The sequence below is a fragment of the Mobula birostris genome, chromosome 5 (genome assembly GCF_030028105.1).
Source record: "Mobula birostris isolate sMobBir1 chromosome 5, sMobBir1.hap1, whole genome shotgun sequence".
NCBI lineage: Eukaryota > Metazoa > Chordata > Chondrichthyes > Myliobatiformes > Myliobatidae > Mobula > Mobula birostris.
Genome location: NC_092374.1, coordinates 196,794,761 through 196,822,040, shown reverse-complemented (window position 1 = coordinate 196,822,040; position 27,280 = coordinate 196,794,761). Strand labels below are relative to the sequence as shown.

The 27,280-nt window shown below is 44.9% G+C and overlaps 1 protein-coding gene across 1 annotated transcript; it reads left to right on the top strand.

Moving 5' to 3' along the window:
* The first annotated feature begins 1,979 nt into the window (after positions 1-1,979).
* On the top strand, positions 1,980-27,280 carry LOC140198219 (zinc-binding protein A33-like). The gene is made up of 6 exons (XM_072259262.1): positions 1,980-2,426; positions 2,506-2,601; positions 15,369-15,602; positions 16,229-16,251; positions 16,339-16,457; positions 26,672-27,280. The coding sequence occupies exons 1-6, from the start codon at positions 2,016-2,018 to the stop codon at positions 27,202-27,204; spliced, it is 1,416 nt and encodes a 471-aa protein (XP_072115363.1). The 5' UTR covers positions 1,980-2,015; the 3' UTR covers positions 27,205-27,280.

Below are 27,280 nucleotides of genomic sequence, written 5' to 3'. Positions count from 1 at the left end.
TTATTCTCACAAGTCAATGACTATGTTGTCAAAAAAAAATCACTCCCTACTTTGTACATAGTTTTTTTCTTTCGATTGTTCTTTCTTTCCTCTCCTTTCTATAAGGGTATACCTTAGATAAATATTATGTCGAGATTTGTGACAATATGATTATATGATGTATATGTACAGTATCTGAAATACATCTGATGGAAATGTTTGTTTGATGATGAACTTCAATAAAAAATATATTTTAAAAAAAGGAAAAGTTAGTCCACACCAACACCTTTGACCACAAGACCATTCGGCGGTGGTCAGCACGGAACTTTCTACAGACACTGCAGGAGGAGAACTCAATGGACACGGTGGGGTGGTTTCCCGAGCAGACTGTTCAAACTTTTTGGCCTCACCGCAGGCCTCACCAATAGGCTTAACCAACAAGCACCAAGAGGTTGAGAGGGTCAGATCATTTCTGCCTGCCCAGAACATTATCATGACAACCCGCTGCCCGCGGGACGGCTGTAGCGGGGAAAAGACTGTCATCCATCTCCTTACACACTGTGGGTTTGCGTAAAGGGTCTGGCGGAATATGAAAGGGTCTGTGTCGCTGTTTGACAGAGGACTCTCTGATCTGCGGCTGTTCCCGGGGACGCACACGGAGACAAACATCAAGTGTTGCTGACAGATCACCAACTCGGCGGAAGACGCTCTTTGGTCATCCCGAAACTTGTTGGTATCCCAGAATATCGATATTTCCATGGAAGAATTCTGACAACTGGCACATTGCAGGCCACAGGAGTACGTGCCGAGGGTCGCACTGAAGCTCGGTGCAGCCATCGCGAGGGCTCGGTGGGGAAGGACCACGTTGTCGGGTTCTTCTCCTACTGGAGAGGGAGGGGTCGGGTGGGGGTGGAAGCCCCTCAATGGTTGTAGTATTTAATATAAAACCGCAAAGTGTCACATGAATGACAGCAGTTCCAGAACAGTATGGGCAGCATTGACCATGTCTGTACGGAATGGAAAGGAATGGAGCGGTTTGTCCTTGTAAATGATCTTATTACGAATAAATTATCTTCTGCTAATAAAAAAATAAGCTGGAGGCTAGGCCCCACAACAGTCAGCCCCCACCCGCCGTGGAAGGAGCCGCTGCTGTGGAAGCCGCCTGATGATCAGTGTGGGACTGGGCGGCAATTGGGGAAACCTGCTCTCTGGGGCTGAAAGGTTTCACAGGACAGGCCGAGGGAAACGATTTCCACGCATGAGATCGGACCTTTTATTGGAGCCGGGCCATACATGGGTGAAGTCAGGAAACTGCTTCACATGAAGGGGAGTAGAAATCAGGACTTCACACAAAAAACTAAATGTTTTCCACCCTGTGATGTATAATATCCAGTCCTGTGCTTTCTCCTGCAGTCACATCTCGGTCATCGCCACCGGCATTTGTCTCCTCGCAACACAATATTCTGTCCCCATCTCCAGTTTCATGGCATTAACTTATTTAATAGTTGCTGTAAGTTTACACTTAACTACTGTTTTACACCCTAGTTTGACTCTCCTTGGTCCTCGAGCAAAAAATTACAAGGAGGGAATCATCGGGTCAAGCAAGATCTTCAGAGGGACATCGACAGCCGACGAATCGGGTCAAAATGCTTCATCTGAAAACTGTCTCGCTTTTCAGGAATTGTCCCTTTCAGTCCTGTCTTGCAATGAACCAGCCTCTTCTCTCTGTTTCTTTAATACTCCGACCTGTTTACTGTGTTTCTGATCCCACCCTGATGTAGAAATGGCTGCCATTCCTTCCCGTTGAACACTTGCAGCAATATCATGTTCGTTCAACACACACAAAATGCTGGAGGAACTCAGCAGGCCAGGGACATCTGTAGAGACGAGTACAGTCGACATTTCAGGCCGAACCGCTACAGCAGGACCGTTCATCACTGAGAATGGCGCGTGTAGTGGACAGTCTCGGTACCGCAGGGACTCAGCAGGTCCCCGAAAGTGAAGGCATTCTGAACCAGGAAGTACCGGACGTTAACATGGCTTCGGATCGACAGGTCGAGAGTTTAACGGAGGAGGTAATTTGTCCCATCTGCCTGGATTTCTTCACTGAACCTGTCACTCTGCCGTGTGGACACAACTACTGTCGCACCTGTATCACACAGTGTTGGGAAAGGCAGGAAAGAAACTCCTGTCCGGAATGTAGAGAGAACATTGCAGACCGCACCCTTAAGGTCAATCGGGCCTTAGCAAATCTGTCTGAGAAAGCTCGAAAACTAAATCTAAATCCGAAAGAGAAGGAAAGTAAACTTTACTGCGAGGAACATGAGGAAGAACTGAAGCTGTTTTGTGAGACGGACAAGACACTGATCTGCCTGATCTGTGTGACTGCGCGGGAACACAAGTCCCACAACTTCATGCCGGTTAAAGAAGCCGTTCAAGTCTACAAGGTAAAAACAAGCCACTTTCGACCGTCTGTTTCTGTTGTGCCATGTATTGTGTCCAATCCATTCACTCTTTAATTCCCAGGATCGGGTTAGATCTTCCTTCGACTCTCTCACAAAAAACGAAGCAGACTTTGAGGAAATGGAGCAGCAACAGAAGGAGAAGATTTCCGTAGTCCGGGTGAGGCTTCTGAGTTGAATTTCATATATTGTTCTGTAGGTTTGTTCCCTTTAGTGTAGAATAGCTGAGTATTGCAGATCCAGTGATTTGGGTTCGATCTGACATCTGGTGCTCTCTGTGTGGAGTTTGCATATTCTCCCTGTGACCACACCAGTTTCAGTCACATCCCAGAGACAAGTTGGTTAAATGGTTCATATATTTAACCCCATTGACTTCTTCAAAGACGGCATTGGTGAGCCTCAGCAATGTTCTGCGGGCTGCTGACAAAACTTCTAAATGTATTTCTTCTAAATGTTCTCTCACTGCAAACTGTAGTCTGTAATTTCCTTTTAAGCAACGCACTTTTTAAACGTTTTAATTAATTTGCAATTTTTCTGTCTTCTGAAGTACTCTGCTGACATAGCTGTCAAACATGCAATTATGGCACGTTTAAGTGGAAGAAGGTTAAATTTCTTACTTTTCACCATTAAGCCATGACTTCTGGTTGTATTCAACCAACCTGAGTGGAAAAAGCCTCCTTGCATTTACCCTACCTATACCTCTCATAATTTAATTATGAGCCTAATTTAATCTTTCCTGTAGATAGGTGACCATAATTGCATGCAGTACTCCACATTACTGTATGTCACAACTATGTCTTCTACAACTTCAACATAACATCCCATCTCCTGCACTCAAATCATTGATTTATGAAGGTGAATGTGACAAAAGCTTTCATTGGACCTTATCTACCTCAGACACCACTTTCAACTAATTATGGGGTTGTATTCCCAGATTCCTTTGTTCTACCGCACTCCTCAGTGTCCTACATTCACCATGTTGGACCTACCCTGGTTGGTCCTACTGAAGTGCAAAACCTTGCCCTTGTCTGCATTAGATTCTTTCTGCCATTTTTCATCCCATTTCCCAGCTGATGCAGGCCCCTCTACAAGCCATGATAGTTGTCCTCACTGTCCACTACACTCCCAATCTTGGGGTCATCTGCAAATTTGCTGATCCAGTTAACCACATTATCATCCAGATCATTGATATAGAAGAGAAACACAAACAACCAAAGACCTAGCACCGATCCCTGTGGCACACCACTGGTCGCAGGCCTCCAGTCAGAGAGGCAACACTCTACTACCATGCTCTGGCTTCTCCCACAAAGCCGATGTTTCATCCCATTTACTACCTCATCCGGAATGTTGAGTGACTGAACCTTCTTGATCAACCTCCCATGCGTGACCTTGTTAAATGCTTTTCTAATGTCCATGTCGACAACTTACACTGCCTCACCTTCATGTAAATTCCTGGTTAGTTCCCAGAAAAACTCTATAAGTTTGGTTACCATGACCTACCACACACAAAGCCATGTCATTGTCCTTTATGAGTCCATGTCAATCCAAATACCTTTATCTGGTTCCTTAGAAAATGTTCCAAGGGCTTTTCCACAACTGATATCAGACTTACCAGCCTATAATACCATGAAGCACTCAGAAGTGCCATGGTGAAGTGCCACTTACCATGGCTGCAGGGGGATCAGACCTGGGAAATGAATGTACAAGGGTATACATGCTATCAAAGGGATGGAAAGGTGGGCAGAGGGGGTGGGGTGGCCCTGTTGGTGAGGAATGAGATTCAGTCCCTTGCAAGGGGGGACATAGAATCAGGAGAAGTAGAGTCAGTGTGGATAGAACTGAAGAACAGTAAGGGCAAAAAGACCCTAATAGGTGTTATCTACAGGCCCCCAAACAGTAGCATGGATATTGGGTGCAAGTTGAATAGGGAGTTAACAATGGCCTGTGGCAAAGGAAATGTCGCAGTAGTTATGGGGGATTTCAACATGCAGGTGAACTGGGAAAATCAGGTTGGTACTGGACCCCAGGATAGGGAGTTTGTAGAGTGCCTACAGGATGCATTTTTGGAGCAGCTTGTATGAGAGCTGACCAGGGATAAGGCTATTCTGGATTTAGTGTTGTGCAATGAACAGGATTTGATAAGTGATCTTGAAGTAAAGGAGCCATTAGGAGGTAGTGACCATAATATGATCAGTTTTTATCTGCAAGTTGAGAGGATACGGGCAGACCAGAAGTGTCAGTATTGCAGTTGAACAAAGGAGACTATGGAACCATGAGGGAGGAGCTGGCCAAAGTTGACTGGTCAGATATCCTAGCAGAAAAGACAGTGGAACAGCAATGGCAGGTATTCTTGGGAATAATGCACAAGGTGCAAAATCATTTTATCCCCCGGAGAAGGAAGGATTTGAATGGGGGAAAGTGGCCACAGTGGTTGACAAAGGAAGTCAGAGATAGCATAGCATTAAAAAAGAAGTATAACAGAGCTAAGGTGAATGGGAAGATGGATGATTGGGAAATTTTTGAGGAGCAACAGAACTTAACTAAAAAGGCAATACGGGGAGAAAAAATGAGGTATGAACGCAAGCTAGCTAGGAATATAAAGGAGGATATCAAAAGTTTTTTTTTAGGTATGTGAAGAGAAGGAAGATAGTTAAGAACAATGTTGGGCCCTTGAAGAATGAATTGGGAGAAATTGTTATGGGAAACAGAGAAATGGCAGACAAATTTAATAAGTACTTTGGATCTGTCTTACTAGGGAAGACACAAGCAATCTCCCAGATGTATAGAACATAGAACATAGAACATAGAATAGTACAGCACAGTACAGGCCCTTCAGCCCACAATGTTGTGCCGACCCTCAAACCCGGCCTCTCATATTAGCCCCCACCTTAACTTCCTCCATATACCTGTCTAGTAGTCTCTTAAACTTCACTAGTGTATCTGCCTCCACCACTGACTCAGGCAGTGCATTCCATGCACCAACCACTCTCTGAGTAAAAAACCTTCCTCTAATATCCCCCTTGAACTTCCCACCCCTTACCTTAAAGCCATGTCCTCTTTTATTGAGCAGTGGTGCCCTGGGGAAGAGGCGCTGGCTATCCACTCTATCTATTCCTCTTATTATCTTGTACACCTCTATCATGTCTCCCCTCATCCTCCTTCTCTCCAAAGAGTAAAGCCCTAGCTCCCTTAATCTCTGATCATAATGCATACTTTCTAAACCAGGCAGCATCCTGGTAAATCTCCTCTGTACCCTTTCTAATGCTTCCACATCCTTCCTATAGTGAGGTGACCAGAACTGGACACAGTACTCCAAGTGTGGCCTAACCAGAGTTTTATAGAGCTGCATCATTACATTGCGACTCTTAAACTCTATCCCTCGACTTCTGAAAGCTAACACCCCATAAGCTTTCTTAACTACCCTATCCAGCTGTGAGGCAACTTTCAGGGATCTGTGGACATGTACCCCGAGATCCCTCTGCTCCTCCACACTACCAAGTATCCTGCCATTTACTTTGTACTCTGCCTTGGAGTTTCTCCTTCCAAGGTGTACCAGCTCACACTTCTCCGGGTTGAACTCCATCTGCCACTTCTCAGCCCACTTCTGCAACCTATCAATGTCTCTCTGCAATCTTTGACAATCCTCTACACTATCTACAACACCACCAACCTTTGTGTCGTCTGCAAACTTGCCAACCCACCCTTCTACCCCCACATCCAGGTTGTTAATAAAAATCACGAAAAGTAGAGGTCCCAGAACAGATCCTTGTGGGACACCACTAGTCACAATCCTCCAATCTGAATGTACTCCCTCCATCACCACCCCCTGCCTTCTGCAGGCAAGCCAATTCTGAATCCACCTGGCCAAACTTCCCTGGATCCCATGCCTTCTAACTTCCTGAATAAACCTACAGTGTGGAACCTTGTCAAATGTCTTACTAAAATCCATATAGATCACATCCACTGCACTACCCTCATCTATATGTCTGGTCACCTCCTCAAAGAACTCTATCAGGCTTGTTAGACACGATCTGCCCTTCACAAAGCCATGCTGACTGTCCCTGATCAGACCATGATTCTCTAAATGCCTATAGATCCTATCTCTAAGAATCTTTTCCAACAGCTTTCCCACCACAGACGTAAGGCTCACTGGTCTATAATTACCCAGACTATCCCTACTACCTTTTTTGAACAAGGGAACAACATTCGTCTCCCTCCAATCCTCCGGTACCATTCCCGTGGACAACGAGGACATAAAGATCCTAGCCAGAGGCTCAGCAATCTCTTCTCTCACCTCGTGGAGCAGCCTGGGGAATATTCCGTCAGGCTCCGGGGACTTATCTGTCCTAATGTATTTTAACAACTCCAACACCTCCTCTCCCTTAATATCAACATGCTCCAGAACATCAACCTCACTCATATTGTCCTCACCATCATCAAGTTCCCTCTCATTGGTGAATACCGAAGAGAAGTATTCATTGAGGACCTCGCTCACTTCCACAGCATCCAGGAACATCTTCCCACCTTTATCTCTAATCGGTCCTACCTTCACTCCTGTCATCCTTTTTTTCTTCACATAATTGAAGAATGCCTTGGGGTTTTCCTTTACCCTACTCGCCAAGGCCTTCTCATGCCCCTTCTTGCTCTTCTCAGCCCCTTCTTAAGCTCCTTTCTTGCTTCCCTATATTCCTCAATAGACCCATCTGATCCTTGCTTCCTAAACCTCATGTATGCTGTCTTCTTCCTCCTGACTAGATTTTCCACCTCACTTGTCACCCATGGTTCCTTCACCCTACCATTCTTTATCTTCCTCACCAAGACAAATTTATCCCTTCCATCCCGCAAGAGATCTCTAAACATTGACCATATGTCCATAGTACATTTCCCTGCAAAAACATCATCCCAATTCACACCCGCAAGTTCTAGCCTTACAGCCTCATAATTTGCCTTTCCCTAATTAAAAATTTTCCTGTCCTCTTTGATTCTATCCTTTTCCATGATAATTATAAAGGCCAGGGAGCGGTGGTCACTGTCCCCCAGATGTTCACCCACTGAGAGATCTGTGACCTGACCTGGTTCATTACCTAGTACTAGATCTAGTATGGCATTCCCTCTGGTCAGCCTGTCCACAAACTGTGACAGGAATCCATCCTGGACACACTTAACAAATTCTGCCCCATCCGAACCCTTGGAACTAATCAGGTGCCAATCAATATTAGGGAAGTTAAAGTCACCCATGATAACAACCCTGTTATTTTTGCACCTTTCCAAAATCTGCCTCCCAATCTGCTGCTCTGTATCTCTGCTGCTACCAGGGGGCCTATAGAATACCCCATTAGAGTAACTGCTCCCTTCCTGTTCCTGACTTCCACCCATATTGATTCAAAAGAGGATCCTGCTACATTACCCACCCTTTCTGTAGCTGTAATAGTATCCCTGACCAGTAATGCCACCCCTCCTCCCCTTTTTCCGCCCTCTCTATCCCTTTTAAAGCACTGAAATCCAGGAATATTGAGAATCCATTCCTGCCCTTGTGCCAGCCAAGTCTCTGCAATGGCCACTACATCATAATTCCATGTATGTATCCAAGCTCTCAGTTCATCACCTTTGTTCCTGATGCTTCTTGCATTGAGGTACACACATTTCAGCCCTTCTACCTTACTGTCTTTACACCGTTTATTCTGCTTCTCTTTCCTCAAAGCCTCTCTGTATGGATGGGCCAAGGACGTAGGGTAACAGAGGAACTGAAACAAATTGATATTAGGAAGAAAACGGTGATGAGTAGACTGATGGGACTGAAGACTAAGAAATCCCCAGGTCCAGATGGTCTGCATCCTTGGGTACTAAAGGAGGTGGTTCTGGAAATTGCGAATGCATTGGTGATCATTTTACAATGTTGCTGAGATTCAGGATCAGTTCCTGAGGATTGGCAAATGGCTAATGTTATCCCACTTTTTAAGAAAGGAGGGAGGGAGAAAACAGAGAACTATCGCCCTGTTAGCCTAACATCAGACGTGGGGAAGATGCTGGAGTCCATTATTAAAGATGAAATAGCAGCATATCTTGATAGCAGTGATAGGATTGGGCCGAGCCAGCATGGATTTACCAAGGGCAAGTCATGCTTAACTAATCTATTGGAGTTTTTTGAGGATGTAACCAGGAAGATAGATGCAGGAGATCCAGTGGATGTGGTGTATCTTGACTTTCAGAAGGCATTTGATAAGGTACCACATAGGAGATTGGTGGGTAAAATCAGAGCTCATGGCATTGGGGGGAGGATATTGACATGGATAGAAAACTGGTTGGCAGATAGAAAGCAAAGGGTAGCAGTGAATGGGTGTTTCTCGGAATGGCAGGTGGTGACTAGTGGGGTGCCACAGGGCTCGGTATTGGGACCACAACTGTTTACGATTTACGTCAATGATTTAGATGAAGGCATTGTGAATAACATTAGCAAGTTTGCTGATGATACTAAGCTGGGTGGCAGTGTGACATGTGATGAGGATGTTAGGAGAATTCAAGGTGACTTGGATAGGCTGGGTGAGTGGTCAGAAACTTGTCAGATGGCGTTTAATGTGAATAAGTGTGAGGTTATTCACTTTGGGAGCAAGAACAGGAAGGCAGATTATTATCTGAACTGTGTGGAGTTAGGTAAGGGAGAAATACAAAGAGATCTAGGAGTACTTGTTCATCGGTGTCTGAAGGTGAATGAGCAAGTGCAGCAGGCAGTGAAGAAGGCTAATGGAATGTCGGCCTTTATTACAAAGGGAATTGAGTACAAGAGCAAAGAAATCCTTTTGCATTTGTACAGGGCCCTGGTGAGACCACATCTAGAGTATTGTGTGCAGTTTTGGTCTCCAGGGTTAAGGAAGGACATCCTGGCTGTGGAGGAGGTACAGCGTAGGTTCACTAGGTTAATTCCTGGGATGTCTGGACCATCTTACGCAGAGAGGTTAGAGAGGCTGGACTTGTACACGCTGGAATTGAAGAGATTGAGGGGGGATCTGATTGAGACATATAAGATTATTAAGGGATTGGACAAGATAGAGGCAGGAAATATGTTCCAGATGCTGGGAAAGTCCAGTACCAGAGGGCATGGTTTAAGAATAAGGGGTAGGTCATTTGGGACAGAGTTGAGGAGGAACTTGTCCTCCCAGAGAGTTGTGGAGGTGTGGAACGCACTGCCTCAGAAGGCAGTGGAGGCCAATTCTCTGGATGCTTTCAAGAAGGAGCTAGATAGGTTATCTTATGGATAGGGGAATCAAGGATTATGGGGACAAGGCAGGAACCGGGTATTGATAGTAGATGATCAGCCATGATCTCAGAATGGCGGTGCAGGCTCGTAGGTCCGAATGGTCTACTTCTGCACCTATTGTCTATTGTCTATAATTTCCTGGTTTCTGTTCAGAGCCGTTTATAAATAGTGGGACAACATTGGCTATCCTCTGAACCTCTGGTACCTCTTCTGACACTAATGATGTTTTAATAGCCCCTCTGCTAGGATCTGGTAATTTCTGCACTTGCTTCCTGTCGGGTCCGAGGGAGCACCTTGTTAGGCCCTGGGGATTTATCCACCTTGATTTGCCTCAGGGTAGCAAACAACTACTCCTCTGTAATCTGTACAGGGTCCATGAAGTTGATGCTGCTTTGCCTCACTTGTATAGGCTCTTTATCCATCTCCCGAGTAATGCACCAAAGATTGCTCCCATCCATTTTGGCTCCACACATGCATTACCATTCTGGTCTTCCGTGGGGTCAATTTTATCCCAGGCAATCCTTTTGCTCTCAACATGCCTGTAGAATCCCTTGGGGTTCTCTTTCACCTTGTCTGCTGGAGCAATTTCATCCCTGCTTTTTGCCTTACTGATTTATTTTTTTAAATGTTCTCTTGCATTTCTTGCACCCCATTAGCACTTCAGTTGTTCCTACTTGTTTATAGCTGCTTAACGAGGGCGTCAATATCCCTCAAAAACCAAGGTTCCCTACACTTGTTATCTTTCTTTTATTCTGACAGGTGCATAAAAGTTTTGTATACTCAAAATTTTCCTTTTGAAGGCCTCCTACTTTCCAAGTACAGCTTTGCTGGAAAACAGAGCGTCTGTATCCACATTTCTGATCATTCTGATACCTTCAAAACTGGTCTTTTTCCAATTCTGAATCTGAACCTGCAGACCAGGCACATCTCTTTGCATATTTACTTTGAAATTAATGGCTTTGTGGTCACTTGATCCAAAGTGTTGCCCTACACAAGCTTCTGTCACCTGCCCTGTCTGATTCCCTAACAGCAGATCCAGAATCACACGCTCTCTAGTCAGGACTTCTGCATACTAATGAAAGAAACTGACCTGAACACATTTGACAGACTCTGTCCCATCCATTCCTTTTACAGTATTGGATTCCCAGTCAATATGTGGGAAGTTAAAATCACCTGCTACAACAACCTTGTCTTTCTTGCAACAATTCTCTTTACAAAGTTGTTCCTGTAAATCCCTCCCTCAGACTGTTGGGTGGTCTTTAATATATCCCCATTGACACAGTCATACCTTTCTAATATCTCAGTTCCACCCCTAACACCTCACTAGCTGAGTTCCCTAGTGTGTCCTGCATCTTGGGTGTAATTACCTCTCTGTACGTCCTATCTATCACCCCTTCCGCCCCCAAATGATTGCAATTATCAAACTGGCAACAGCCCATCCTGATGACTTTCAACTAATCGTCGGGGACTTCAATCAGGCTTGTTTTAAGAAGACTTTGCCTAATTATCATCAACATATCACTTACAGCACCAGGGGTCCCAACACTCTTGCCCACTGTCACACTATGATGAGGAAAGCTTCCCTAGACTGCATGCCTGGACCACAGTTCGGGAAATCTGATCACTTGGCCGCCCTCCTCTGACCTGCATCCAGGCAGAGGGTAAAGAGCAAGACTCCAGAGATGAGGACAACACTGAGGTAGTTGTGTGAGGCTGAGGAGCGGCTGCAGGTTTGCTAAAGTTGGTAGACTGGGCCGTGTTCAAAGACTCAACAGACAGTCTGAATGAATAAATCACGGCTATCACAGACTTTATAAAAACAGTTGTATATGAGTTGTCCCCACTAAATAATTCAGAATTTTCCCTAACCAGAAACCTGGATGAACCAGGTCAGTAATCTTCTGGTCTGGCAAATTACAAGCTTCAGTGGCTGAGATGTGAGAGACTGAACATACAACAACTGAAAGCTACTAGGAAAAAAAAATCTCAAATGAAATCTCCCCTTGAGTTTGCCAGAAGGCATGTGGGAGACTCTGAAGTCAGCTGGAAGAAGGTTCTATGGTCTGACGAAATGAAAATTGAGCTTTTTAGCCATCAGACTATACGCTATGTTTGGTGTAAGCCGAACACCGCCCATCGTCAATAACACATCATCGCTACTGTGAAACATAGTGTTGGCTGGATCATGCTGTGGGTATGCTTCACTGCAGCAGGCCCTGGAAGGCTTGTGAAGGTAGAGGGTAAAATGAATGCAGCAAGATAAAAGGAAATCCAAGGGAACTCCTGATGCAGTCTGCAAGAGAACTGTGACTTGGGAGAAGGTTCGTTTTCCATCGAGAGAATGGCTGCAAGCACAAAGCCAAAGCTACACAGAAATGGCTTAAAAGGAATAATGCTGATGTCCAGGATTGGCCAAGTCAGAGTCCAGTCCTCAATCCAATTAAGAATTTATGGCTGGACTTGAAAAGGGCTGTTCACTCACGATCCTCATGCAATCTGACAGAGGTTGAGTAGTTTTGTAAAGAAGAATGGGGGAAAATTGCAGTGTCCAGATGTGCAAGGCTGATAGAGACCTATCCACACAGACTCGAGGCTATAATTGCTGCCAAAGGTACATCTCCTAAATGCTGACTTGAAGGGCGTGAATACTTATGCAATCACTGATTTTGTATTCTATATTTATAATTAATTTAGATCACTTTGTATGGATCTGTTTTCACTTTGATACAAAGGAGTCTTTTTCTGTTGCACAGTGTCAAAAAAGCCCAATTAAATCCACTGTGATTCAATGTTGAAAAACATAAAACATGAAAACTTCTTGGGGGGGGGCGCAGTGAATACCTTTTATCGGCACTGTACATCAGGACTGCAGCTCGGCCTCTCAAAGCTGATCAATAAAATTCATGTCCTAGGTCTCAATACGTCCTTGTGCAACTGGATCCTCAATTTTCAGACTGCAGTCAATTCAGATTGGTAAAATAATCTCCACCATTTCCTCAGTACAGGAACACCACTATGTTATGTGTCAGCCCCCTGCTCTACTCACATTATGACTGGAAGGTGAAGTGCAACTCCAGTGCCATAGTTAAGTTTGCTGATAACACCACAGTCATTGGCCAAATGAAGGGTGCTGACAAATCAAGATATTGGAGGGACATGGAAAATATGGCTGAGTGGTGTCATAACAACAACCTCTCACTCAATGTCAGCAAGACCAAGGAGATCATTGACTTCAGCAGGAAGAAACCAGAGGTACATAAGCCAGTCCTCACTGATGTATCAGAGGAGGAGAGGGTCAGCAACATTATATTCCTTGGTGTTACCATTTTTCAAAGGATCTGTTCGAAGTCAAGCAGGTAAGTGGCATAACAAAGAAATCTCGGCAGCACCCCTGCTTTCTTAGAAGTTTGTGAATATTCGGCATTACGTCTAGGACTGTGACAAATTTCGATAGATCTGTGGAAGGGACTATATTTATAGGTTTCATCGTGGCTTGGTATGTAAATGCCAATGCCGTGGTACAGTAAAACCTAGAATAAAGTGGACATGACCCAGTCTATCAGGGTGAAGCCCTCCCCACCATTGAGCACATCTACTTGGAGCATTGTCACAGGAAAACAGCATCCTTCATCATCGACCCAAATCGTCTAGGCAGCGGTCCCCAACCACCAGGCCGCAGAGCATGTGCTACTGGGCCATGAGGAAACGATATGATTTGGCGATATGAGTCAGTTGCACCTTTCCTCATTCCCTGTCACGCACTGTTGTGCTTGAACACACGCAAGGTCATTACCTGCGCGTCATCGATGTCAGCGCGGGGAGGAGATCACCTCCTCAAGCTTGCAAATGACGGCGGCTGAAAAGTATGTTTGACATAACATGTCAATGTTGCTGGTGAATCCAGCAGGCCAGGCAGCATATCTAGGAAGAGGTACAGTTGATGTTTCGGGTCCTGAGGAAGGGTCTCAGCCCGAAACATTGACTGTACCTCTTCCTAGAGATGCTGCCTGGCCTGCAGTGTTCACCAGCAACTTTGATGTGCGTTGTTTGAATTTCCAGCATCTGCAGAATTCCTCGTGTTTGCGTTTGACATAACATTCTGGATCAAATTCAAGGCTAAATATCCTGAGATAGCCATGAAAGCACTGAAAACATTGCGTCCATTTCCAACATATCCCAGCAATGAATGAAACGAAAACAAAATTGCGGAATAGACTGGACATAAGGAACCCCCTTCGAGTATCTCTGTCTCCTATCACCCCTCGATAGGACCATCTTGCTGCAAGAAAACAAGCCCAGGGCTCCCACTGATTCAGCGATATTGGTATGTTGCAATTATTTTATATGTTCATACGGGGAAAATATGTGCTGTGTGTTTAATATCCAAATGTTAATTAAAATGTTATAATGCTATTGACTTCTAAGTGACTTATATAACCATATAGCAATTACAACACAGAAACAGGCCATCTCTGCCCTTCTAGTCCGTGCCGAACGCTACTCTCACCTAGTCCCACCTGCCTGCACTCAACCCATAATCCTCCATTCCTTTCCTGTCCATATACCCATCCAATTTTTCTTTAAATGATAATATCGAACCTGCCTCTACCAGTTCTACTGGAAGTTCGTTCAACACTTACTTCAAGCTCCCCTGTCCTCCCGATAATTGACTTATCACTATATTCATGCGAGGAAAATATGCGCTGTGTGTTTAATATTAAATTTGTTAGATAATCCCTTTTAGAAACGAAATTGAGTGTATTAGCCACTTATCACCTATATTCCGGTCATGATTAACACCCCCACCCCGGCACAGAATCGCCAAAGACAATTTGTGGAAAGAAAATCAGCAGGTCACGCACGCGCACTGGTGCCCGCGCAAGGCTTCATGGTCATTGTAGTCTTTCTTGGGGCTAACACAACATATTTGACTGCTAATCTTGTCTGTTGGCAAGCCTACCGCAGCCCCCGGTTGGCCAGTCCGCAAGAATATTGTCAATAATAAACTGGTCCGCAGTGCAAAAAAAGGTTGGGGACGCCTGGTCTAGGCCATGCTCTCATCTCACAGCTGCCATCAAAAACAAGGTACAGGAACTTTAGATCCAGCACCACCAGGTTCAGAAACAATTACAACTGAACCACCAGGCTCTTGAACCAGTGGGGATAACTTCACTCACCCGTCACTGAACGGTTCCCACTGAACTGGACTCACGATCAAAGACTCTTCATCTCACATTCTCTAGATTGTTTATTAATTAATTAATTTATTTATTTATTATGATGGATTTTTTTGTCTTTCTTCTTGTATTTGGACATTTGTTGCTTTTTCTTTGCACATTGATGGGTGCAGTCCTTCATTGATTCAATTGTGTTTCGTGTATTTAGTGTGACTACCTGCAAGAAAAGGAATCTCAGGGTTGTACGCAGTGACACATCTGTACTTTGATAGTAAACTTGCATTGAACTTTGAGCTTGAAATGGGGTATGTGACTCAGGTCGGAGTTAATGGGCACGTGAGGGAGAAATGGGTTCAGGACAACATGAGGAAATGGGATTGATGGGATTGCTCTGAGAACCAATATATATGTCATGATTTGAATGCACACCTTCCATGTCAGAAGGAAATACAACAAAACAATATAGTAAGTTAATCTTCACCTTTCACTTGACAGAAACAGTCACACATCCTTCAGTCCCACGTCACATCACAGTTTGCTGAACTGCACCAGATTCTCACTGAGAAAGAGCAGCGCATACTCAGAGATCTCAGGGAAGAAGAGGAGAGGATCCTAAATCCAATGGAGAAAAATCTTCGAGAGATTCAAAAGAATTTAGATTCTATTCAGGAGGAGATCTCAAGGTTAGAGGAACAGATGGATCAAAAAGATAGTGTGAGATTTCTGAAGGTGAGTGATTATATTTCTTTTTGCTTTTGTAAAAGTAGACAAAATTGCGATCAATACATTTGAAGTAACTGTGACATTTACAATTGGTTGTAAACTGATTTACGGCAGAGAAATGTTTGGAAGTTCAGGACTGTTGTTGTCCCAAAACTGGACTTCCACAATATCGGTATGTCACTGGACCATCTGCAATCATCTTGTGAATGAGTTACTCTGAAGATAATAATGAACTAGTGATTGATTCCTCAATTCCCATATCAAATATCCCTGAAACGTGCATTAATATCCAGTTCTAGTCACACACTGTGAGTGTGTCTGGTGCCATGGGTGTGAGGGTCTCTCTGTCAATCAGTGAGAGTAAAGGATCAATTCCAGAATGTGACCCATACATCAGATTTATCATCAATAGGTAAATGTGCTTTCCATTAGATTAGAGAATTAAGGGAATCCGACACTGTTTTTACATTTTCAGAAATACTCCTGGTCATTTACCAAGTGGTTCTGTGTTGTTCATACATGCGTGTGACTGTAGGAATGAGAATTTACAACATCTTGTAATGATTTGGTTGAAATTCAGGATGAGGACTGTAAGTCCCAGTCTATTCAGATTTGTATTTTATTTATTTCAGGAGGAAACTCTTCGGAAGAGGAGGTAGGATCTGCTCTTTCCTGAATCTCTGTATGGATTTGTAAACTAGTTCAGCATTGCAGTTCATAACCAACAATTTTATATTTGCAGAATTAGTGACGACATCCAGGAATTCTTAGTGACAGACGGTGCCCTTCCAGTTGAAAAATTCGATCACCTCTATTTATTGAACTCAGCACTGAGAGAAACACTTGATGCCATCAATCGAGGTAAAACTTACACTGATTTGTTTGTCCTTGTTTACAAGACACAATTAATTAGAATGAGAAGCAAAGATTGTCTGTAACAATGGGCTGAAGGGGGACTGTAGTTTTATTCCAGCTTCAATCCTACCTGCTGGGAAACATCAGTGTCACATGGTCAGCTGGAGATGTCTGACCCCTGAACACACCGACACAGGGGCACAATACAACCAATACATGGGACTGTTAGATGTCTCACTGTATCCTGTTCCCATCCAGACTGTACAAACCCTACAGGACACGAGTATGAACTCGGCCACTTAATCTGGGAAATTAATATTCATTTAATGACATTATAGGGAATAAAGGGCAGGCACTGTAGCATAGTGGTTAGTGAAAAGTTATTCCAGCCCTGGGTGTCAGATTTCGAGTTCAATTCCAGCGTCCGATGTAAGGATTTGTACGTTCTCCTCTTGACCACATGGGTTTCCTCTTGGTGCTCCGGTTTCCTCCCACAGCCTAAAGATGTTGCAGTTGGTAAGTTAGTTGGGCATTGAAATTTGTCCTGTGATTAGACTCGAGTCAAATAGGAGGGTTGCTGCTCAGTGTGGCTCATTGGGCAAGAAAGGCCTGTTCCGTACTTTATCTTTAAAATAAAATAAAACTTGTATCAGTGTGGTGTCCAGTATTGTCAGAAAGGTACACACAAGTCCCTCATGAACCACTGACCCTGTCAGACCGGTCTGTGACTGCAGACTCAGGTCTGCCCCCTGCTGGACTCACGAGTCTCACTGTTGTTATCAAACCACCACATTGAATCATTATCAGACTGAACCCAGACACACCAACCAGTGTTGACCTCGGTCAAGATTTCACCAGCACCTCCTCTTTTGTAATGTGATATGTTCCAAAATGTCATCTCCAAACTTATTTTCCAGAATTCCTTAGATTCCGTGACCTTCTCCCTGGAAAATACAGATGAAAAATATTCATTTAAAACCACTTCCCACCACAGTGGCTCCAGATTGTTCATTAAAGAAACCAATTCTTTCACGAGCTACCCTTTCACTTAAAATACACATAGAACCCCTTAAAACTGTCCTATACCTCAATGCCGGAGTGATCACGTGTTCATTTTCTGCCCTTGAATTTCCCTGTTCCATACACTCCTCTGTCTCTGAAACTCCTCAGGTCAGAGAGCTGTGATCAGGCGTTTCTCAGAGTTCAATCTTCCCTTGTTCACTCTTTGTGACCAGAGCCTCCACGATGTATTTTCTCAGTTCCCTCAGTAACCTGGTCACACTGTGTCTGTGCTGACCATCAGACCAAATTAAACTAATTCCACCTGCCTGACCATGTTCCACATCCCTCCATTCCCTGCCTGTTCATCTGTCGGTCGAATCGCCTCTTAAACATTGCTGTTGTATCCATTTCCTCAATACTCCTATTTATTTAACCTGGCATTCAACAGACATGTTTCACGTCTCCACTTTATCCCATTGTGAAGCACTTTGAGTTACATCATTTGTACGAAAAGTGCTCAGTAAATTAATTCTTCTTTGTACTTTTGTTCTTCTATTTTTCTCTCAGATCAAGCTGGTAAAGCCTGAGGAACGGGCACAGCCAAGCACACTAATTTCTCAATTGCTAGGAACTTTCAGACTATTCTAGTGGTGTTTAGTAATTGTGGCCTTCCGAAGATTTACAGAAATATTCCTGTGTAGGCCTGATAATAGCATTATCTGGTGACTTTGGGGTGATACCAGTTGTTGACATTACTATTGGGACAATGTATTTATTATTATTATTAATACTCCAAAGCCAAAAACAAGCATTTGGAGGAACTCAGCAGGTCAGGAAGAGTCTGCAGAGACAAAGAGATGGTCAAAGTTTCAGGTGGAGACCCTACATCAGAGTCCTGCCTCTCTGATCTCTTGTGAGACCAAGTGAGACCTCACCAAGGTATCAATAGCTGCAACAGGACTTGCCAACTTCCACGTTCAATGCCCTGACTGGTGAAGACAAGCTTGTCCTACACCATCCTGACCACACTCTGCACTTGTGTTGCCCCTTGAGGGAGCTGTGGTCTTGGACCTCACTGCTCCAAGTTAAACTCCATCAGCCATTTCTCCATCCAGATCTCCAACTGATCCTTGTCCTACTGCATCCTTCAACAATCTTCTTGCTATCCACAACTCCACCAGATTTGTGCCAATTCAAGTGTGCAGGCCACATATATCACTCACTCTTCTTCCACAGCCCTCTGTCTTCTGTGGCCAAGCGAATTGTGAATCCAATCGACATTCCTGTTTAGTAATATGGATACGTTCCAAGACATAGCGACTCATTTGTCTTAATTCCCCATCTCCCATACCTGTCTCCACGGGAAGTACGTGAAATGCCTCTCCCACCTCCTGTAACTCCAGATATCAATGACCACAATGATTCTGAATGGGCTGAAACCCTGGATCAGGACTGAGAGTGGAATGTGGGTGATGGGGTGGTGGAGGTGGGTTTGTGGCAAGGGGGACAAAGATCTTCTCTTTCCATCTGCATTAACAGTTCATCCACACGCTTCTCACCACTGGCCCATCCGGTTCTGGTTCTATCTGCCATTCATCTCCCTCCTAATAGTTCCCATTATCACCTCTTTTACTGAGGGTTTCCTTCACACTCTCTCCTTGCTCCATCTCCCTCTCATTTTATCCTCTGTCTCCCCTCTCCACTCTCAGTCCTGATGTAGGGGTTTGACCCGAAACGTCGACAGTCCCTTTTCTCCCACCCGACCCACTGCGTTCCTCCAGAAGATTGTGTGAGGCCCCATAATTCAATATATTTAAGGTGGATTTAGAGAAACTTTTGAAAGATTGAGAGATTGAGTTTTTCGGGAACTGGTACAGAAGAGGAATTGATGCCAGTATCGATCAGTCACTGTTACATTGAATGAAGGGTCTGTTCCTGTGCTGTACTGTTCTATGTTCTCTGTTCAGATGAATGAGAGGAGATATCAGGGAAACACAAAATTCTTCCCGGGTTCAACAGACAGGATGCAGGGAGGATGTTTCCCTTGTCTGAGGAGTCGAGGGTCAGGGGTCACTGTCTCAGGATGGTGAACCCCCAGAGGATGGGGTAGCTTTGGAATTCTCTGCACCGGAGGGCTGTGGGGTCTCAGTCATTTAGTTCATTTAAAGTCACAGAGTCATCGTCTAACAGCACAGAAATAGGCCCTTCAACCCATCAACTCTGTGCTAACCTATTTACCCATCTATACTCATCCCACTGGCTGGCATTAGATCAGTCTCCTTCCTTGCCGTTTCTATTGAAGTGTCTGTCTGAATGTCTCTGAAACACAGTGATTGTATCTGATTCCAACACCTCCTCTGGCAGCAAGTTCCAACATCAACCACTCACTGTTCAAATAAACTCATCTTTAAACTCCTTCCTCCCACCTCAGACATGTGATCCCTTGTATTTGATCCCCCTGCCGTGGGAAGAAGATTCCAACTGCCTGCTCACTCTCCACCCCTCATAACCTGATCTATTTCTGTCAGATCACCTGTCGGACCATTCACCTGCATTTGGCCCGTATCCTTCTAAACCTTCCCTGTCATCATTTCCCTGTCCCAGGCCTCAGCTCCTCTGCTGTGCCAGTTCCACAGGGCCCTCAATTCCCCCGTGTTACAGAAGATGATCAAACTCATTCTCTACCACATTACAGAAGCAAATGTGCTGCAGGTCCTAAAATGCAGAAAGGTAGATAAATCCCCAGGTCCTGAACGAGTGTATCCCAGGACATTGTGGGAAGCTCAGGAAGAAATTGTTGGCCCCCATTTGGAGATGTATGTTCTGATCCGCATCCGACCATGTAAGCTTCCATGGTTTAGACATTCCGACTCTCCGGAATATGGAGAGCTGGTGCAGCCCCTTTAAAAATTCAGTCCCACTCCACTAATTGGCACCAGGATTTTAATATTTAAAGAGCACCTGAACTGAGGTTCCGTGCTCAGTCTGTACAAACAGCATTATCAGTAATGCTCTTTGAACTGGGGTTTTAAATTTTCAGTTTCTAAGTCAGAATATATGGTTTTCATTCAGAACATGGGTTGGATAATACTCACATGACTCTGTATGGATGTTCACTGTCTAGGATTCCCGTGTTTAAATATTTGGGGTTATTGTTGGATGCAAGACTGACTTGGAGAACAGATTTAAAGTTCTTGAAGGATAAATGTAAGCAGGTCATTACCTTTATGCAGTTTGTGGCTGGATATTACTGGGGAGCCTCTTGGTGTGTGTTATTGATAATTTGTCATGCTTTAATACCCTCTTTTCTGGGCAATGGTTGTATGATTTATAGTGAGGAAGCTTGTGCAGTTTTATTTTGATGGGATGTTCTACAGGTCAAGGCACTTAGAATCTGTAGTGGAGCATTCCACCAAGAGATGCATTTGGGGTTGAACTAGGAGAGATGCCTCTTGACCAGTGGAGTGAAAAATTGAGCCTTGCATGGGGGACTTTCTCAGCAAGGTGGAGGACGTCCCATTTGATTTATTTGGTTTTAATGGATTACTGGGAATATACTAAGAGAGTTGGTAAATGTTTTGGGTGGATAATTAGGGAAGATGTGCGGGAGTATGATCTTGTCAATTTGCAGATTAACCTGCCAGTGGCCTGGCAAGGATTTCAAATTTGGATATTTCCAGATGTGGAAATAGATTTGTCATTATTGGGGGATAGACAGGGTCTTGTGGGTGATGAGAGGGTGTCTAGTCATTTATGGCAGCAGTATTTTGCCCTTTTGCCTCTTTTCACTGCTGGTTCTAAAGACCCAGTCAGTAATGGGTGGCTCTGGGATATTTATCCCCTGGTTTAGTGTTGAGGTGGGGAAAAGGCTGACAGGTAGATTATAGAAACATAGAAAATAGGTGCAGGAGTAGGCCATTCGGCCCTTCGAGCCTGCACCGCCATTTATTATGATCATGGCTGATCATCCAACTCAGAACACCGGCCCAGCCTTCCCTCCATACCCCCTGACCCCCGTAGCCACAAGGGCCATATCTAACTCCCTCTTAAATATAGCCAATGAACTGACCTCAACTGTTTCCTGTGGCAGAGAATTCCACAGATTCACCACTCTCTGTGTGAAGAAGTTTTTCCTAATCTCGGTCCTAAAAGGTTCCCCTCTATCCTCAAACTGTGACCCCTCGTTCTGGACTTCCCCAACATCGGGAACAATCTTCCTGCATCTAGCCTGTCCAATCCCTTTAGGATCTTATACGTTTCAATCAGATCTCCCCTCAATCTTCTAAATTCCAACGAGTACAAGCCCAGTTCATCCAGTCTTTCTTCATATGAAAGTCCTGCCATCCCAGGAATTAATCTGGTGAACCTTCTCTGTACTCCCTCTATGGCAAGGATGTCTTTCCTCAGATTAGGGGACCAAAACTGCACACAATACTCCAGGTGTGGTCTCACCAAGGCCTTGTACAACTGCAGTAGTATCTCCCTGCTCCTGTACTCGAATCCTCTTGCTATAAATGCCAGCATACCATTCGCCTTTTTCACCGCCTGCTGTACCTGCATGCCCACTTTCAATGACTGGTGTATAATGACACCCAGGTCTCGTTGCACCTCCCCTTTTCCTAATCGGCCACCATTCAGATAATAATCTGTTTTCCTATTTTTGCCACCAAAGTGGATAACTTCACATTTATCCACATTAAATTGCATCTGCCATGAATTTGCCCACTCACCCAACCTATCCAAGTCACCCTGCATCCTCTTAGCATCCTCCTCACAGCTAACACTGCCACCCAGCTTCGTGTCATCCGCAAACTTAGAGATGCTGCATTTAATTCCCTCATCCAAGTCATTAATATATATTGTAAACAACTGGGGTCCCAGCACTGAGCCTTGCGGTACCCCACTAGTCACCGCCTGCCATTCTGAAAAGGTCCCGTTTATTCCCACTCTTTGCTTCCTGTCTGCTAACCAACTCTCCACCCACACCAATACCTTACCCCCAATACCGTGTGCTTTAAGTTTGCACACTAATCTCCTGTGTGGGACCTTGTCAAAAGCCTTCTGAAAATCCAAATATACCACATCCACTGGTTCTCCCCTATCCACTCTACTAGTTACATCCTCAAAAAATTCTATGAGATTCGTCAGACATGATTTTCCTTTCACAAATCCATGCTGACTTTGTCCAATCATTTTACCGCTTTCCAAATGTGCTGTTATCACATCCTTGATAACTGACTCCAGCAGTTTCCCCACCACCAACGTTAGGCTAACCGGTCTATAATTCCCCGGTTTTTCTCTCCCTCCTTTTTTAAAAAGTGGAGTTACATTAGCCACCCTCCAATCTTCAGGAACTAGTCCAGAATCTAACGAGTTTTGAAAAATTATCACTAATGCATCCACTATTTCTTGGGCTACTTCCTTAAGCACCCTGGGATGCAGACCATCTGGCCCTGGGGACTTATCTGCCTTCAATCCCTTCAATTTACCTAACACCACTTCCCTACTAACATGTATTTCGCTCAGTTCCTCCATCTCACTGGACCCACTGTCCCCTACTATTTCTGGAAGATTATTTATGTCTTCCTTAGTGAAGACAGAACCAAAGTAATTATTCAATTGGTCTGCCATGTCCTTGCTCCCCATAATCAATTCACCTGTTTCTGTCCGCAGGGGACCTACATTTGTCTTTACCAGTCTTTTCCTTTTTACATATCTATAAAAGCTTTTACAGTCCGTTTTTATGTTGCCTGCCAGTTTTTTCTCATAATCTTTTTTCCCCTTCCTAATTAAGCCCTTTTTCCTCCTCTGCTGAACTCTGAATTTCTCCCAGTCCTCAGGTGAGCCACTTTCTCTGGCTAATTTGTATGCTTCTTCTTTGGAATTGATACTATCCCTAATTTCTCTTGTCAGCCACGGGTGCACTACCTTCTTTGATTTATTCTTTTGCCAAACTGGGATGAACATTTGTTGCAGTTCATCCATGCAACCTTTAAATGCTTGCCATTGCATATCCACCGTCAATCCTTTAAGTGTCATTTGCCAGTCTATCTTAGCTAATTCACGTCTCATACCTTCAAAGTTACCCCTCTTTAAGTTCAGAATCTTTGTTTCTGAATTAACTATGTCACTCTCCATCTTAATGAAGAATTCCACCATATTATGGTCACTCTTACCCAAGGGGCCTCTCACAACAAGATTGCTAATTAACCCTTCCTCATTGCTCAAAACCCAGTCCAGAATAGCCTGCTCTCTAGTCGGTTCCCCGACATGTTGGTTCAAGAAACCATCTCGCATACATTCCAAGAAATCCTCTTCCTCAGCTCCTTTACCAATTTGGTTCACCCAATCTACATGTAGATTGAAGTCACCCATTATAACTGCTGTTCCTTTATTGCACACATTTCTAATTTCCTGTTTAATACCATCTCCGACCTCACTACTACTGTTAGGTGGCCTGTATACAACTCCCACCAGCGTCTTCTGCCCCTTAGTGTTACGCAGCTCTACCCATATCGATTCCACATCTTCCCGGCTTATGTCCTTCCTTTCTATTGTGTTAATCTCTTCTTTAACCAGCAACGCCACCCCACCTCCCCTTCCTTCATGTCTATCCCTCCTGAATATTGAATATCCCCGAACATTGAGCTCCCATCCCTGGTCACCCTGGAGCCATGTCTCTGTGATCCCAACTATATCATAATCATTAATAACAATCTGCACTTTCAATTCATCCACCTTATTACGAATGCTCCTTGCATTGACACACAAAGCCTTCAGGCGCTCTTTTACAACTCTCTTAGCCCTTATACAATTATGCTGAAAAGTGGCCCTTTTTAATGCTTGCCCTGGATTTGTCGGCCTGCCACTTTTACTTTTCTCCATAGTACTTTTTGTTTCTACCCTCACTTTACACCCCTCTGCCTCTCTGCACTGGTTCCCATCCCCCTGTAGTGAACTAACCTCCTCACGCCTAGCCTCTTTAATTTGATTCCCACCCCCCAACCATTCTAGTTTAAAGTCACCTCAGTAGCCCCCGCCAATCTCCCTGCCAGGATATTGGTCCCCCTAGGATTCAAGTGCAACCCGTCCTTTTTGTACAGGTCACGCCTGCACCAAAAGAGGTCCCAATGATCCAAAAACTTGAATCCCTGCCCCCTGCTCCAATCCCTCAGCCACGCATTTATCCTCCACCTCATCGCATTCCTACTCTCACTGTCGCGTGGCACAGGCAGTAATCCCGAGATTATCTGTCTATACAGCAGAAGTTATGGCTATTATCATTAGTTTGATATGTTTACAACTTCACTCTGGCAACCTCTGTGATGACACTGGTGCCAAGCTGTATCGGTGCTTGCCCTTCCCTTGGACTCCATCAGTGACATGGAGAGGGGGAACCCACAGCATAGGCAACAGCCAGTTCTTCAGATCTTCCCATCCAGGCTTGCACCCTGGAGAGGACACAGTCCACTAGAGGAGCAAAACCATGTTCTCCTGGGATTGACGGCTGCCTATGAGTTCAAGGGAGGCACCATTTGGGAAGGAATAAGAGGGAAGATGCATGGTTGGTGATATTGAGGTTAGGACACACAGATTTGCTCTCCACTTTGGTGCTTGTTGGTAAGTATGGGAATGAGTCGTGTGATTTTTTTTAAGGTACCAGAGACAGTGGAACATGAGATCATGGTGTGCCACAGATATTTGGTATAACATAGGAAGCTGTTTAATCAATTACTGGGCAGATCTGTGGTTCCTAGGCTGCAGAATATTCTGGCACCTGAAGCAAGGTTGGCTAAATCATGTAGGATCCTGGTTAACTTTTTAATTAAAAGAGGTTTGGGGGGCAGCACCTGATCCCCATGACAGCTCCTATCATACTCCAGTCCAGTAGGTGGCGGTAGTGCACCTTCCTGACCGGTGCGAGCTGCCATTAGCGCAGAAGTCAGTGGAAGGAGAAGGTTCGGTGCTCAGTTGTCAGCTGGACTCTGGATTCTCGTCTCAGTCTCGTATCGTGTATCGATTCTCGTCTCGGATACTCCAGCACCTGGGTCCTTACCGTCCTCGCCTCGGGCTCTCGTCACAATATGTGTATCATCAGTAGGTACGGGTGAGGGGCCAGAAGACTGGAGGGTGACTATTGCTGAACATTTATTGAAGATAGACTGTCGGGGAAAGCCTGGGAAGTACAGACCGGTGAGCGTAATATCAGTGGTGGGGATTCTGAGCGACAGGATCTAAGTCCATTTGGAAGGGCAAGACCTAACAGGGATACCCAGTGTGGCTTTCTACATGGATGGAGAAGACAAATGATGGAAATGCAGTAGACATTGTCTACATGGACTTTAGTGAGATTTTTGACAAGGTACTTTATGGTAGAATATTCCAGAGAGTCAGATCACATGGGCTACACTACAAATCTGTCCAATTGGACACAGAATTACCTGGCCTTTGTCCAGTGGTGTTCTGCAGGGATGGGTGATGGGTCCACTGTATTTCATAATTCATATGAATGATTTGGAAGTGGAAGTGGTGACATGTTTCATAGATTTGTGGAGGACTCTAAAATTGTTGGACATTTAGGACTGGAGGGCTTGGGTTATAAGGAGAGGCTGGATAGGCTGGGAATTTTCCCTGGAGCTTAGGAGGCCCCAGAGGAAGTGTAGAGGTGGGTGCAGTTAAACACTTTTAAAGAGAATTGAACTGGTATGTGGGTAGGAAAGGGTTAAAGGAATAATAGGCAATTGGGTCTAGCTCGCTGAAACAAGTTGGTCAGCACGAGTGAATTCGACCGAACAGTCTGCCTTACCTCCACTTTAAATGCCTCCAGTATTCACTCACCCCATCCTCATCTGACTCCAGTGTTGCTCCACCCCTTCCTCATAAACGTTTTCACTGGCTATCTCCCTGTTTCTTTTCTCTTCTTGAGGTAGTCTGGACCTGAAACATCCACAGTTCATCTCCTTCCACATCTGCTGCTTAAACGAAAGAGTTCCTCCAGAATTTTATGTGTTTTGAGCGGGAAAACTCCGCCCTCCATCCCGGGGAAAATCCTCGGGAATATATTAGTTGTCCATCCGTTATAGTAGGCAAAACCCCGAGAAAGATTTCTGTCGGCCACTCGACTGCGCCTGAGGCCCAGCGGCCTCTCCCGGGTTCGCGATGCTCGAGTCTCCCCCTCGATCCCCGGGGACTCTCAAATTCTCTGCTTCTCCCCCCAGTCTCTGTCACCCTGGATGTGGAAACGGCGAATCCGGAGCTCGAGGTGTCTGAGGATCGGAAGAGTGTAAAACGGACCGGGACCCGGAGGGATCTCCCTGACACCGGGAAGAGGTTCACAGACCGGGCTTGTGTGCTGGGATCGGAGGGATTCACATCGGGGAGACATTACTGGGAGGTGGAGGTGACGGGGAGTCGATGGTGGGATCTGGGAGTCGTCGCAGAGTCCGTGGAGAGGATGGGATCGGTCAGACTGAGTCCCGAGACCGGATTCTGGAGAATCGGGCGGGATGATGACGAGATGTGGGTTCTCACCTCCCCTGTGTCCCTTCTCCCTGCCGGTCCCATCCCCAGGAGGGTGGGAGTTTATCTCAGTTACGAGTCCGGGACAGTTTCATTTTACAACGCGGAGACCAAGTCCCATCTCCACACCTTCACTGGGAATAAATTCACGGAGAAACTTTATCCTTCATTCGCGATTGGATATGAAAACGAGTGGCTCAGAATCTGCTCCGGTTCCACTCCAGGTCTGTAAACAGGTCGGGTCCGGGACCGACGTCAGCAGTAAGTCAGTGTAAATATAAATGTGCTGAGAGTGAAATAAACACGAT

What these genes read in the sequence shown, in the direction of transcription:
- LOC140198219 (XM_072259262.1), top strand. Translation starts at nt 2,016, where the DNA reads ATGGCTTCGGATCGACAGGTCGAGAGTTTAACGGAGGAGGTAATTTGT. An exon ending in AAGCCGTTCAAGTCTACAAG is followed by an intron (nt 2,427 to 2,505) that starts GTAAAAACAAGC and finishes TTTAATTCCCAG; the next exon opens with GATCGGGTTAGATCTTCCTT. An exon ending in ACTTGATGCCATCAATCGAG is followed by an intron (nt 16,458 to 26,671) that starts GTAAAACTTACA and finishes TTCTCCCCCCAG; the next exon opens with TCTCTGTCACCCTGGATGTG.